The sequence below is a fragment of the Triticum urartu genome, chromosome 2, assembly GCF_003073215.2.
Source record: "Triticum urartu cultivar G1812 chromosome 2, Tu2.1, whole genome shotgun sequence".
Classification (NCBI taxonomy): domain Eukaryota; kingdom Viridiplantae; phylum Streptophyta; class Magnoliopsida; order Poales; family Poaceae; genus Triticum; species Triticum urartu.
Window position 1 is genome coordinate 450,906,189 of NC_053023.1, and position 15,424 is coordinate 450,921,612.

A 15,424-nucleotide genomic window follows, 5' to 3' on the forward strand; every position below is an offset into this window, starting at 1 on the left:
ACTAGAATCCTGCAATATTTAGTTTGATGGTGTACATCTCAAAGACATTTAATTAGTTTTGCTAGCTGAATTAATAATCATTTTTATCTACATTGCTCATGGTATGATGTTTTCAAATCTCATCATGCCTACAAAAACTTATTGTCTGATGTCTAACCTAAAAAATAAAATTCATGATTGGATAAAATTCATAATTGCAACAAAGTGCTATGTGCCGTTTAGTTTTTGTTGAGGCACGAAGATAGATCCTTCTTTTCTTGACAAAGCGAATTTATTTATTACTAAAGCCGAAGTCAGTAGGAGTACTATTATGAAGAAATTCAGACCTCGAGCTCGAGTGTTTGTATAGGCGGACATTTGCAATGCCAAGATGTTGCAGCCATGAAGTTGACTCCTTTTTTAAACAGGACTATAGTCACCATTCAAACTGATGATTTGCAATAGATCCGTAATTTCTCACTATACGCTGAATTCAACTTTTGATATTCTTTTCCTTTGGTGTAAATATGCTGATACGTAAACATCATGGGTTTTGAAAATTCTGCATTATACTCCATGTAAATATACTTCTTTTAAAATGATCGGGAGCGGCAACGCGCGCCCTCATGTTCTAGTATTTTAGAAAAGAAGTACTATATAATGTTCATAATAAATAATGTATCTGTATATTTTATTGTTACTCGGCAGCAAAGGATTCAGATAGTTATTTTTAACATGTGAAGTTTTGTCTAGAAGCAAAGCAACAAAACATGTCACATATTATCAATTGAAATTGCAAAGTAAGATGGGCATTTTGGCCGAGGCACAGTAAAGGTCGGGCAAATCATCAGTTCGCGGATGACATCTCCCTGGTACTGGTAGGTATAGCTAGCTGAATCCCTTGGCCGCGAATTGACAGCACCAACCTCCACTCCAAGCCCCAAAGCGAATTGATATTACCAACCTCCACTCCAAGCTCCACCGCCGGGAGGAAGAACCCTAGCCGCCCTTCAAGGTCCCTGTTCCCCACGCCGCCTCTGGACGGACCTGCGTATGATTCGCAAACCTTTATTCTCTATTTAGATTCCGATTTGCTTGACACCATCGCATCCTTGCACGAGAGGGCCTTTTTCAGAGTGGCAGGACCCTTTTATTTTGTTCGTTTGACTTTGATTTGAAGTTCATCACAAAAGTATGTTTCTTTATTTTTAAATGTTCTTCTTCTTCCTTTTCTTGTACTGCGATTTGGACGTATTGTTAATATACAAAAACACTGGCTCATTGCACTGAAATTGTGAAATGCAGTACCGGGGAGTAGGGTCGAAATAGTGCTGGTGACTCAGTGAAACTAATTGGTACATGTTTTCAAGTATTAGTGTGTTACAACGGGAGAGACAGAGAGTAGGATCATCCTATGAATTAGGCAACGTTTTAAAATACAATAGGAGAAGCAGACACTTGGATCTGTTCAAAAGTACTTTGCGTTAACTTTTGAGTGGTCCTACCAATTATTCAACTAGTGTCTACCATTTAGATCGACGGTGGACCAATTGGACAATCAAAACATGGATACTGATTCTCTGGTTCAGTGATGAGATTACGTATTCTACTACATTAGTTAATTTAGAGTAAATTCTGTTTCTGCTTATCCAAACTTGCACCTCTGTAGCACTTAGGTGGGTAAAATGTTGAAACCTCATTGCCTCATTGGTTGTCTGCTGAAATTGTATAAGTAAAATAGCTTAATATACTGATGAAATAACTAGAAACTTGTCATATAGCCTGCAAGCTACTCGGCTGACCTGAACCAGGATGTTGCAGCTATATTTCACTCCCATGTCCTACGGTTACTAATGCCATATGCCGCCTCAGTTTTTTATTACCAAGCATTTTATGAAGGCATATTTTGTGCACAGGAGTGAAGGCACATAGAGCAATCTGGACCATCAATGCTTTCTTTGAGATTCGTGTGTGACAAAATAAGAATTTTAATAATAGCCCGCATGCTCATGCACTTGGAAATACATAGCTTTTTTTTATGCAAACTCAACATAATATAATTTATGTGCAGTGCCTTCCCTTGCAGTCTAGGCTCTAGTGCATGTCAGCAGCAGAAACTATTAATATCATACCAGAACAACCGCGCGATGCACGGTGCTCCCTGGTTCATTTAATTTATCCTGGATCTAGTTAGACATCATAGCTTTGCTTTTTTTGGTTTCATTCTACCAAGGGCTAAGACTTATGGTATCAAACTCCATCTGCTGAAACCAACACGGGCGGTGTCAATGCATGTTCTGTAGTCCAATTTTCCAAATCTATACCTACTATTAAAGGGAATAGGTATTCTTGGTTTGGTTTAGTCCTTTTCGTTTGACTCATACACAGGCTAAGCCACCTGGGCCAGGTACTTATATGTTGTTGGGCCTTTTATGGGCTTTCATAGAGACCGCGAAAAATAATTGGGTCAAAATAAATCAACATTGTTGGAATTGAACACAGGACCTCTTGTCTGGATCTTCGATATAACAACCAACGACCTATGCGCCATTCATATTTACTAATCCCAACTCACTCTAAATATATGAGTGGCAGTCCTCATGTTGAGGGCGAGCTAATTAAGCGAATGAGCTAATTAAAGGAAGGATTGTGGGCTTAAATAAAATATTTAAGCGGATGTGGCTAATTAAAGAAAGAATTATGGGTAAACCGGTGGAATAATTAAAACAAAGATTGTGGTCTTAATAAATAGAATATTCAAATAGATGAGGCTAATTAAATGAAGGACTTGAGGTAAAAATGTAGGATAAAAGGAAGGATTAGTAGGTTTCAATGTGTTGGGGCTGCTAAATTAGAAAAGGAAGGATTTGACTCCCGACTAAAACGAGTGAGGACGTCATGGTAATTAAAGAAAGGATTATACTTAAATGAAATCAGTGAGAGATTATGCCCGGCAAAGAAAGTATGAACATGGCTAAATTGCATCATATTTTTTTATGTTCATTTTGTAGAAGGATGTTGGGTTGCAGCATGTTCTTCATAGTGAATCCGGTGCTGTGGGACATTATGCTTGCACAAAACATCAATTTTCCCGTTGCAACGCATGGGCATATGTGCTAGTTTTACTTATACTTATTCATAAAGCAAAACATCAGAACAAATTGTTTTTTGGTGCATCAAAACAGGTTCACCCATCCAATCTTCGGCTAGTAACAAAGAGGGATTTTATAAGCTTTATTATGTTGTTATAAAAAATATTAAGTTTTTGCCTGTAAATGTATCTATCGTCTAGGAGGCCGGGTTATACGTGCATATTTTTGTTTCTTCAGTTGATTGAATTTCTTATGTATTTTTCTTGCAGGAATAAAACTGTGAATGTTCGCTTACACCTGATGCCTCCTACGCACATAATGAGGAGTAACTATTTTTCTACTCTTGAGACTGAAGGTAGGATCATGGTGCTAATTCAGGTTTCACTTTATAGTTCTTGCGTGCATAAATGAGATTCTCATTTCCTTGCTTCCATTGTGCACACAATCAGTTTGTCTGTAGAAATGTAAAGCTGAAAAAAAAACCCAGCCTCTGTCCAGTGCACTATTTGCACATCTTGTCGAAGCTGCCTCTGTAGTTTTTCCTTCAAAAGGCAACAAAAAATGTTGGAGATTCGAAGCTTGAGCTAAATAGATGAACTTTCTGAATTTGGTAACACGTACACCTTTTTGGTTTCAAAAAGGTTATCAAACGGTGCTTTTACTCTATTGCCACTGGTACAAATTATGAATGACTTTGTCTTTGCTGCATACCATGCCTGCAGGTTTATAACCACTATTTGAGTGGACTTTTAGTCTGGAGTAGGGGGTAGCTGCACTTGTTTGTATCCTGAGACAGCAAGTTTGCAGATAGAACCTTGAACTAGCTCCTCTGTCACCTGTATCAACTTGAGTGTCCTTGGAGAAGCTCCTGCAAGCAACATTACCAATTTGCTTGGATCCTTTCTCATGGGAAATATTGTCAACACTGTTAGAAGATTAGTGAATGTGATTTCTGAGGGCTTATCTAGTACAGTATCACCTAAAGAGAACTGTTCTACGGACGCTGTGGTTGCTAAGGGTTTGGAACGTGGTCCAGCCAGGGATACACATAAGAGCAAAGAGTTGAGACCACACAGTGTTCCTTCTGAAAATAATTTGTTTCACTGCGATGCTTATGAGAAATTGATCAACGGTGAGCTTAATTTAGGTTGTAGAAGCAGTCCTGAGGCTTCAGAGGACTATAAAATGATACCAAATGCAGATAGAGCAGTGTCTGGTCCTTTGGATGCGAGAGGTTGTGAAAGTACCCCTAAAGCTTTGTTAAGGAGACAAGCTGAGCGGCAAATAACTAACGAGAAAGCATCAATTCAGGCGATGGTTCCAACTGGAACTTCAGCCTCTCCAGATGTGAAAGATCCTAAAACGGTGAGTTCCGAACTCTGCATCTCAAAAAATGAAATAATATTTCTCCACTCTCAGCCTTAAAATGATTGTTCAGCAAATCTCTCTCTCTCTCTCTCTCTCTCTCTCTCTCAGCAACAAACAGACAATAAGTATACGTTTTACTTGCTTGTTCAATCATCCAGAGCATATAAATGACTTTAATCTGATGTTACATTTATATAGAGCTACCACACACTTTAAGCTAGATCAATGCAATCTTGAATAAGCTAATCTCTGGATGGCCTAGTGTAGCACATCCCTACATGTTTTCTTGGTGATAACCATTTGCTTAAGGTAATTTTGAATGTTTTGGACAACTTATAGTGTATAAGTAACTTAAATCCAATCTTAATCCCAGGGAATACAATTGGTTAGACTGATTGCTTAGTTCCTTATAAAAGCTGGCGCCTTACTGGGTGAATGCAGTAGGGCTCTGCACCAACTTTGTCACCATAAATCATGCTGCTGTCATTTTGAAATTAATTTTTTGAAGATACATTAAAGAAACTGATCAAGTTGTGCAAATGCTGCAACATCTAAAACTCTAGTATTTTGCCTGCAGTCAGGTTGTATGTGTATTGTGACTCCATTGATGTCTCACTATGTTTTATCTTGCTTGTATATGTAATTTTTATGATTGAACCTAACCCGACATTTAATTAGTGAATTGTTCATTCAAAATATCAGGTGCTATTTCCGCTTACCCGCAGTCGCAGTAAGGCTATGGCTGTTTCCACACCTGAACATCTCAAACTGAGAAACGCCAGATCAGGTGAAGCATTTGGTTTTTGACTTGTTTCTGTAAACCATTTATCCATAATCCATATTTACCCAAGAAAGAGAAAACTCATTTTCAGGTCAACTAGTAGTTCCACGGTTGGATTCAGGAAGCCAAAAAATTATCTATGACGTGGTTAGTAACAACATAACTGGTCATTCTTGTCACTGTTACCGGACAGCTTTGTCCATGACTGGCAGATGTGTGGTTGCTAAAAATAGGTCATGGTTTATTCTTGTTTTCTAATATACAGGAAAAGTCTAATGTGAACAAACGGGTGCATACTAGACTTTCCCTCTATAAGAACCTTAATCTTGTCATGTGGTGGTTATTATTTGGATTCCGCAATGGACCATCATTCAATCCGCTTGGGGGGGGGGGGGGGGGGGGGGGGGAGGGGGGGATCTCACTTTTTTGTGAATAGGTCCTCTGTTTTTCACTCATTCCAGACTACCGATGAAGTTCATGTGTTTATTGAAATGAACATTGCCTTCAATAGTGGCTATATCATTTGGTTCTTGAATGTGACGCTGTGTTGAAATTATTGCTTCTTAGCTGCAACATATGACAACTGTACTATGTTGCAAAACAAAATCAATTCCTGTACGTTTTTGGAACTCCAAATTCAACTTTAGCACTGCATCACAGTAGCTTAACATACCCTAAAAAACAGTGCCATAACAAGGCAAATAAATAAATAAATTCAGCCTTATTAGTGAAGTGTGCATACTGAAGTGAGCTATTTACCAGGCAGAAGTACCTATCACCCCATTGGTGGAGCAAAGTTCTGCAGGTAAAGCGTTGCCGAGTACACCATCACAAGTGATCAAAACTCCAATTCCATATGTAAGTATAGGAAATGTGCCTAGTTCTTGTGGTACTAATTGATTCTGAGTGTTGCCTGTATATTTATATGTTTTATCAGCATACTAGAATATGATCCCCAATCAATCACGCTGCTGTCAGTTCGAAAATAATTGCTTGAAAATAATTAAATTATACTCAATGAACCAAGCAACTTCTGCAAAGGCTACACTATCTGAAACTATGCTGACTTTGAAATCAGAATACTACCTGCAGTCAAGCCGTGTGTATATTATGAATCAATTTATGTTTGAACGTATTATTTTTTGCTTGTATTGGAAATGCTATGATGATTTCTAACATCTCATTGATTTATTCATTAAAAGGGACGATCTCCACTTCCTCGTAATAAGGATAAGGTGTTATCTGTTGCCACACCCGAAACTCCCAAACTGAGAAGCTCTAGATCAGGTTTGGTTTCTGAATGTCTATTTGTACAAATCATTTATCTATTTTGATACAGGAAAGGGACATTCTTTTCAGGTCGACTGATAGTTCCACGTTTGGATCCAGGAGCACAAAATATTATCTATGACGCGGTTAGTAACCGCATAACCATGTCCATAGATGTTTGTTTTGGTTTTATGCATCTGGTATGAGTTATAAGTTTTGCAGTCAACTCAGAAATTTATGTATCTTATGTGGATAAGAGCTAGTTATGTGAAGTTAAATTACCAAGTATCACAATGTCACAAGCCATTTGGTGTTTTTATTTGTCGGCATTCCAGATCTAGTTGTCGTTGCAGCTTATTACCAGTTCAACCCACTTCGATGTCCCAATGATACTTTGAAATGGAAGCCAGCAGCCTCGGATGGCTCCGCTCCCACCCTCTAGCTCCTCCAAGCCCCCGCTGCCTGCCGCCGACGCCCCCGCCGGCCGCCCGTCTCCCAGCCTCCCCCGCCCCCTGCCATGGAATCACCTGGCACTGCCCCTGTCGACCGCCGGGCGACCCTCTCCGGCGAGCGCGTGTCCTCCGGTGACTGCTGGCTCAGCTCGGAGAGCGAGTCCTCGGCGCGCTCGTACAGGGACGTCGCCCTCACCCCTCCGGCGCCTGCTACTTCGCCGGTACCTGGGGCCCCTGGCCGCGTCGCGCTGGTTGCCCGCGTGCCTGCCAGGCAACGGCTTGGACCCCGCTCAGAAGTCCACCGCGTCTCTGGCGGGGCTGTGCTTGACGCTGATGGGTTCCAGCAGCCGCGACGCAGGAACCGACACTGTCGTCCGCGCCAGGACGGCACCCCCAGCTCCTCACCTCCCCGCCGCCGCAGCCCATCGCCGGAGGAGATTGCCGGGCTGTGTTTTCGCTGCCTCGACCACCGCCACCGGGTGAGGGACTGCACCAACGACGTCCGGTGCAGGCGCTGCCTCGCCTCTGGCCACGAATCCCGCGACTGCGACAGCCGGCGCCACGGCGACGCGCGGCCTCCACGTGTCGCCCCAGGTAGGGACGGCCCGCCACCGGCGCCCCCAGCGCGCCGCCGCGCCCCCACCCCCTCGGCGCCGCCTGCGCTTCCCCAGCTGGTCCAGGCTCCCCCTCCGCGGCCCGACGTACCCGTGCGTGTCATCATGGCGCAATCCGCGGAGATGGAGGAGGCCGAGCGGGTCCTTGGCCGCGCAATGGTGGCTTCCATCACCGGCAACAGGCCGCAGGTGACCGCGGCCGAGGTGGCCGAGCTGCTCTACCGCTCCCTCGAGCTCTCCGAAGGCGATTTCACCGTCCATGAGCACCACCCGAAGACTTCCTCATCCTCTTCTCCTCCCTGGACACCATGCGCCGGCTCAATGGCGAGCATTTCATCAGCTCGCCGCGCTTCGCGCTGTCGCTTCGGCCATGGTGCAAGCTCGCGCATGCCGGCGCCGGCGTGTTCGAATACCGCGTCGAGCTCGAGCTCCATGGCATTCCCGCCCAAGCCTGGCATCTTTCCACCGCCGAGCACGTTCTTGGGGAGAGCTGCTGGATCAAGAGGTTACACCCCCACACGCGCTCTCGCGAGAACCTGGCCGTCTTTCGGCTTTCCGGCCGTGTGCACAACCCCGCCGACGTCTGCCGTGCCGCCATCCTGGAGATCGTCGAGCTCCTGCCGTCTCGTGTGCCCTCGGAGGCGCCGGTGGTCAGGACGCTCACGTACCCCATCTCCATTGCGCTCGTACGTGCGGCTCCGCTTGGGGCGCCCCCTCCCGGTGCCCAGGCCAACAGCGACGACCCCGGCCGCGATGGCGCCGGTAATGGGCATGGCCAGGGCCAGGGCTCCGGACCTGGTCGGGCGCGACGCCGTGGCCGGAAGCGCAGGCGGTCTAACGCTGCGCCGGACGGCCGGGCCGACGGCATGGCCATGGACGCGTTCACTTGGCACGCCGGCGACCGCTCAAGGCGAGCCGATGGGACGAGCATGGCGACCTCCTGGCCCCGGCCGGCGGCAGCGGCGGCGGTGCCACCCGCCTTGCCGACGCGGGATGGCATGTTGTCATGGTCGGGTCAGTCGGGCCTCGCTAGTTCTCGTCACCGAGCCAAACGAGGAAAAAGAAGGGCCCCGCAAGGGCAGGCTTTGGAGGCAGGCTTGACGCACACGTCTGTCGAGCCCGCTGACGACGCCACGACAGTTGTGTCGAGGCCAGCTGGCGAACTCCCACTGGTAGCGGGTGCGCAGGAGAGCCCCGGAATTTCAAACACCGGCTCTCCCCATGATCCCGAGGACGATCCCGCCGGCCCCACCCCTGCCGCTGCTGATCCGACGCCGTGTCGGGACCTTGCCCTTTTGAGCCAGGTCCCAAACTCGCAGCCTGTGGCGCCAGTTGGTTTAGGAGAGCCAGGATCGCCTGCCGCCTTGTCGGGGCAAAGTGGCATCTCGCCCGCTCCTGTCGCCCGAGCGGGCCCAGGAATCTCCGCTGACCAGTCACCGCAGCCCCACGATCACACCACGGCGATTTCGGCGGGAAGAGACGCCCTCGTTGCCGCCTCCATCGCCATCGTGCCGGCGCCCGCGCCCCCCTCTGAAGTTTGGGTCCCGCCTCCTCCCACGACTGCCGATGGGCCAAATGAGGCTGGGCCGCCAACAGCCGAGCCCGCAACTCCTGCGCCGACGCCCCTAGTGGCCGCTGTCGGGCCCCCAGTCACCAGATCACCGGTGCCCACTGCCCAGAGCCCAATCTCCATCCTACAGCGTCCCCGTGGCCACTCTGTGCTCGCGCCCACCCCTGATCGCCGCCCGCCTGTCGCCGGCCCCCGTTCGCCTGCGTCTGGTCGGTTTGCCTCGCCACCAATCACTATGCGGCGATCGCGCAGCCGTGCTACTTCGCAACAGGCATGGACGCTTGGCGAGTTTCTGGCTGCAGCCACGAAGCACATCAGTGCGTCGCTACCGACACCTGGGAAGCGGCCACGTCGGCCCCTCCAGACCGGCATCCTCCAGCAGCTCCACCCCTGACGCGCCATCTTGGCGATCTTCCTTTACGCCGACGACGTGATGCTCTTCTGTCACGCCACAACCGAGGAGGTCTCCGCTGTCAAAGGCATCCTGGACGTGTTTGGCACGGCTTCTCTGCTCCAGGTGAACTACACCAAGAGTTCTGTCACGGTTCTCCACGGAGATGATTCTGACGCGGGACTGATGGAGCTGCTCGGGTGCCCTGTGGTGACGCTGCCGATCACCTATTTAGGCATCCCGCTCACCACCCGTCGCCCTTCCGCAGCCCAGCTGCAACCTCTCGTCGACGCGGTGGTGGGCCGGCTCCCTACCTGGAAGGCATGGCTGATGAACAAGGCTGGTCGGCTGGCGCTTGTCAAGTCGGTGCTCAACGCTATCCCAATTCACCAATTGCTCGCACTCGCACCCCCCCAAGAAAACCCTGAAGCAACTTGAGAAGATTCAACGAGGTTTTCTTTGGGCCGGCCGCGCGGACGCCCATGGTGGTCACTGTCATGTCAATTGGCGCCGGGTCTGCCGCCCGCTCGAATATGGTGGCCTAGGTGTCCGGGATCTCGAGCGCACGGGGCTCGCGCTCCGGCTACGTTGGCTATGGCTTGCGCGTACGGACACTGAGCGCGCATGGCAGGGGCTGGACCTGCAGTTTTCGTTCGAAGAGCGTGCCCTCTTTCATGCCTCCACGACCATGGCCATTGGGGACGGCTCGACCGCCCTCTTTTGGGAGGACCGCTGGCTCGGCGGCCAGTCCGTCCGCGAGCTTGCGCCCATGCTCTTCCAGTGCATCCCCAAGCATCTCCGGAAAGTGAGAACGGTGGCGGAGGCCTTGGCCGGCAACAGCTGGGCGCGCGACATCCGTGGGCTGCTCGGCCTCCCCGAGATTGGACAGTACCTGAAGCTCTGGCACCTTGTGCAGCACGTAGAGCTGTCCAACGAGCCGGACTATTAGGAAAGCAACTTATCTTTCTTGAAGGCCCAAGGGGCATATATATATTACACAAGACTTGAGGTGCAAGGAAACTAAACATAGACTAATAAGGACTCCTAGACCAATACTAATACTCCTTAACACCCCCCCTCAAATGCAAAGCGTATGCAATAGCATTGCATTTGAAGAAGTGTAATACTAAAAAAAATGATAATCCAAATCCGCGTCTTGAGAGTGTCGTCGTAGCATGAAGAGTCTTCAAAACCTGTCGAGTCGCCAAAGGGGATAACGAAGAGATGGCACATCAGAGGAAGACACCGCACCAATAGAAGATACAATAGAAGTATCAAGAGAAGATGGGTTGTCAAAAGAAGATGGCCATCAAGAGAAGAAGCATTGCTTAAAGAATCATGGCCCATGAAAACCGACGGCCAAAGAAACTCGGCGGCAAGAGAATGAGCTTAGATCAACAATGCAAAGAGAGGCCACAGAAATCCTATAGAGAGGACAATGACCAGAAAAAGGCTGACGGACAAAAGTTTGATGGACTCGCATGACATGAGAAACACAAAATATCAACGGATTTGGTGGACACAGCAGAAAACAAGGAAGGTAAAATCTAGGAAGCATACACGACACAAAGATGCAAAATCCATCGTGTATGCAGAAGACATTGGACTCCTTTTTTTTGTTGTTGAAATCAAGATGGGAACGGAAAGACAGCAGCTAGTATGCAGGAGCGAACTCAGCAGCAAAGCAGCAGCTATAGCACAGCAGCCTGAACGCAGCAGCACGCACATCGATCTGGAGCTGGACGAGGTAACCCGATCTGGCGCACAGGTGCGAACGCAGCACAGTAGCCAACCAGGCGAGGCGGGCTTTGATCCATGCAGGCGATCACGGCTGTGCAGGCGCACGTTCATGGGCGCACTCGTCACCAGTTTGGATCCAGCGAAGCAGCTGGGCGGCAGGTGCCCCGCGAACGACAGCGGAAGACGAGATCGATCCAGAGAAGAATAGATCGACCGAGAAAAAAAAAACTAGTGGATCGTAAGGACGAGTTGCGGCGTCCGGAGACCTAAACCTAGGCTCTAATACCATATTAGGAAAGCAACTTATCTTTATTGAAGGCCCAAGGGGCATATATATATTACACAAGACTTGAGGTGCAAGGAAACTAAACATAGACTAATAAGGACTCCTAGACCAATACTAATACTCCTTAACACGGACAAGCTACTCTGGAGCTGGACCGCTAACGGCGTGTACACTGCTCAGTCCTGCTACCGGGCATCCTTCCAGGGCGCGACGGGCTGCCACTCCTGGAAACTCATTTGGAGGAGCTGGGCACCGCCAAGAGTGAAATTTTTCCACTGGCTGGCCTTTCAAGATCGCTGTTGGACCGCGGAGCGGCTTGCACGCCGTGGCCTGCAGCACCACCTGCGATGCCTCCTATGCGACCAAGAGCCGGAGACGATCAGACACCTGATGCTCGCGTGCCCCTTCGCTAGGCACACATGGCATGAGATCCTAGCTTGGCTGCGCTTACCGGCGCCGATGCCCGAGCACGACGACTCGATCATGGACTGGTGGCTGCGCGCGGACTCCACACCGCCAGCGCTCCGCAAGGCGCTGAAATCCGTGGCGCTTTTGGTGCCGTGGATGATCTGGAAGCATAGGAACGCGTGCGTTTTTGACCATGTGAGCCCATCGCTCAATGAGCTTGTCGACCGGATCAAGGACGAGGCCTGATGTTGGGCAAAGGCCGGGGCTCAAGGGCTCAGGGTCGTTTTGCCATCATCATGGGATGTCCACCGATCATCTGACAACTGTGTAAACCTGCCTCCTAGGAGGATGTAAATTCCCTATCTTTCCAATGCAATGAAACGCAAAGGCCATTTGCGTTTTCTCGAAAAATGATACTTTGAAATGTTGTAATGGTATGACATTGACATGCTAATAGACTATTTTTAGAGGGAATATGCTAATAGCCTCTAGTAGAACCTTCTACATATCCTGTGGTAGTTAAAATTTGGTAATTTTGATTGAGCAACGGGCCATTTAGTTTACAGACTTTGATTTGCTTCACCGTGTTACCCGGCAGCATCTGATTCGCGGTACAGATTCGGTTAAGTGAGTTAACTGGGAGTGTTGATTTGGCGATCTCTGTTTAAGTGATCTAATCTGGCCCTCGGCGAGGAATCGTACAACAGTGGATGAGACTCGCCAGAGAGGAAAACTACAGCGGCACGCGGCTCGGGAGTCCTTGATGTCGTCAACCGAGCGGTCAACAGCGACGATGCGCTCGTGGACGAGGTATGGAATGGGATGGCGAGGTCGAGGCTCCTCTTAGAGAACTTGGGAGGTCCTCTGGTGCCGGGGAAGAGTGACTGGAGTTCGCCGGAGCGGAGGTGGAGCTCAGGCTTTGTGGTTTGCGTGCTCCATGCTCCAAGACATCCTGGAGAGAAACCAAGGTATCAAACGTGTGTGCATGGGCGAGGTAGAGGGAAAGGAGGAAATAGGAGAGAGGCGGGGCTCGGGCTTCGTCGTATGTGGAGAAACCAAGGTGTCAAAGCGTGTGCACGGGTGAGGTAGAGAGAAAGGAGGAAATAGAAGGGCAAGGGCTGCTATGACGTCAAGGCAAGCTTCGTCGGATGTCAAGGCAAGCTTCGTCGGATGTTGAGACAAGCTTCTTCTGATGCCGTGGCAGAGCTCAAAGTCTGGCGAGCGGTTCTAGGAGAAATAAGGCGGAGCTTCGTCGTGGTTTGATGGGAAAGATGAGGCCAGGAATGGGGCGTGCCTGAGTGCGCCTTTTATTCCAGGGGAGGTCGGTTCGGTGTGAGGCGTGGAGCTCAGTGGTGGACATTAACGGCGTGCTCAATCCGCGGCCATTAATGTGCCTTTAAGGCGTACTACCTCCGTTTGGGTTTATTGGCCCCCTTCGTGTTTTGTGCCAAATTTTGACCATATATTTAACTAATAAAATGTTAATGCATGTCACAAAAAACTATATCGTTGGATTCGTGTTTGAACATAGTTCCTGATAATATTATTTTTGTTATGTATAATTTATATTTTATTCGTTAAAATCATAGTCAAATTATGACCCTAAATATGAGGGGGACGAATAAACCAGAACGGAGGTAGTAGTACGGAGGGGAGAGGTAGCGGCAGTGCACGGGTGCTTCTGGAGGGTTCTTCAGGCCTGAGAGAGGAAGGGAAACGGCAGCCATCATGGTGTTGCCGCTGTCGGCCGACGTTGGCTGGGGTTAAAGATGACACGGCAGGCTTGCTCTTCAGTGAGAGAGGGGTGTTAACTGGGCTGGGCCTCGATTGGGATGCACACAACGCAGGAAATAGAGAGATAGGAATGGGCCGACCAGATTTGGCCCAGTAGGCTAGAGTTCCTGTTTCTGGTTATTTCTTTTCTAGTTCTATTTTCAGAAATGATTTTGATACTTAAAATATCAAGCCATTTCCTTAAAAAATTGCACATCGGCAAAATCATTTAAGGGTATTATAAATTCCTAAAAATAGTTTTAGGATTTTATAAATACCCAAAATGATTTAAACTTCAAACTTGGTAGGGTCCATTGGGAGATGTCATTTTATCTCCTCTCTTATTTGGTTAGGATCAACATCCAACTAAAATCCAAATACTATATTGGAAAGTCATATTATTCCCACTTATTGAAATATGGTTTGAAAATATCCAAATGAAAATATTAAATCCTTTTAAGTTTAAATAACTCCTTCGAGCCAAAAATTATATTTGTTGGATAGTTATATTATTCCAACTTGTTTGACATGGCTTGAAAGGTTTAAATAAATACTCAAAAAAATTAATTCCTTCTAAATTTCAAACAACTCAATCAATAATATTATTTAATTACTTTATTAACATTTCAAATTTTTGGGATGTTACATATATTGAAAGCCTTGGCAAGCAGACGTTGGCTCGTACCTCGTGCTGTTGAGGAAGCTGTGCTAAACCTTGCACGAGGCATGCTATGTTCCTCACAAGCTAATCCAACATCATGTTTTTCTCATTACTGCCCCATTTTCCAGTGTGTGGACAAAGCCTAAGGACAGTCTTGGCACCTTGAAGTCTTAATTTTCTGCCAGTATACTTGCACTGATGAGCCCATGATCTTTCGCAGGATGGTTCTATCTGCGGGGTAACCAACTCACAGCTGCAACGGCTTCAAGGTCCATCCTGATTTATCGTGTATACAGGCTTCTTGGCTTTCAAGTCCAAGCTGAACCCATGCAAAATGCCTCGGGATTCAGAGATAACCAATGCTTTTCCGTGTTCCTTCTGCTGGCAGGGTACAATTCGGAACCACCTGCTAAGAGGAGGTCTCGGTGTTCATCCTCCGACCATGGCAGGTTGCTGCTATTCTGATAGGAGATGTCCTTGAGATGGTTCAAGGGTTTGTGGTAAACTATGGAGATTATTTTACCCTTCCACAAGAACCATGAAGCAAAACGTCTGACTTAACATGTGACTGGTTCAGATGGAGGGACTCGCCATCAAAGTTCTCGCGCTGAGCATTCCCCTGTTGCAATTACTTGTTGAATGGAAGAATGTGGGAAGTAACTTTGAAGAACTTGAATAATCTTGGAAGAATGTGGGAAGTAACTTTGAAGAACTTGAATGGAAGTGATCTTTCATGTTGTTTTTACTATTACTATAGTAACTACTCCCTCCGTTCACTATTATAAGTTTTTTTTTTGATCCGGATGTATATAGACGCATTTTAGTATGTTTGTTCACTCATTTCAGTTCGTATGTAGTCCATATCAAAATATGCAAAACATCTTATATTTGTGAATGGAGGGAGTAGATAATATCCCACACCTTGCTGCAGGACTTGATAGCAATATATAATCAATGAGATTTGGTTACATGTAACATGGATGTTTGGATTAATTATATTTGAATTGTGACTGAAAATATGATCCCACACCTTGCTGCAG

General features: G+C 47.5%; 1 protein-coding gene across 6 annotated transcripts; it reads left to right on the forward strand.

Annotated features, from left to right (window-relative positions):
* Positions 1-748: 748 nt before the first annotated feature.
* Positions 749-15,401, forward strand: LOC125537821. Of its 6 annotated transcripts, none has more exons than XM_048701134.1 (11): positions 749-1,030; positions 3,341-3,426; positions 3,794-4,436; positions 5,142-5,226; positions 5,312-5,367; positions 5,983-6,078; positions 6,423-6,507; positions 6,580-6,689; positions 14,605-14,653; positions 14,773-14,884; positions 14,962-15,401. In XM_048701134.1, exons 3-10 carry the CDS (start codon positions 3,978-3,980, stop codon positions 14,847-14,849), a joined length of 1,017 nt encoding a protein of 338 aa, XP_048557091.1. In that variant the 5' UTR covers positions 749-1,030; positions 3,341-3,426; positions 3,794-3,977; the 3' UTR covers positions 14,850-14,884; positions 14,962-15,401. The 6 variants fall into 6 exon arrangements, with proteins under 6 accessions (XP_048557091.1, XP_048557093.1, XP_048557094.1 ...); XM_048701136.1 differs by having other exon boundaries at positions 6,580-6,635; XM_048701137.1 differs by having other exon boundaries at positions 3,794-4,203; positions 4,273-4,436; positions 14,773-15,401.
* Positions 15,402-15,424: the final 23 nt, after the last annotated feature.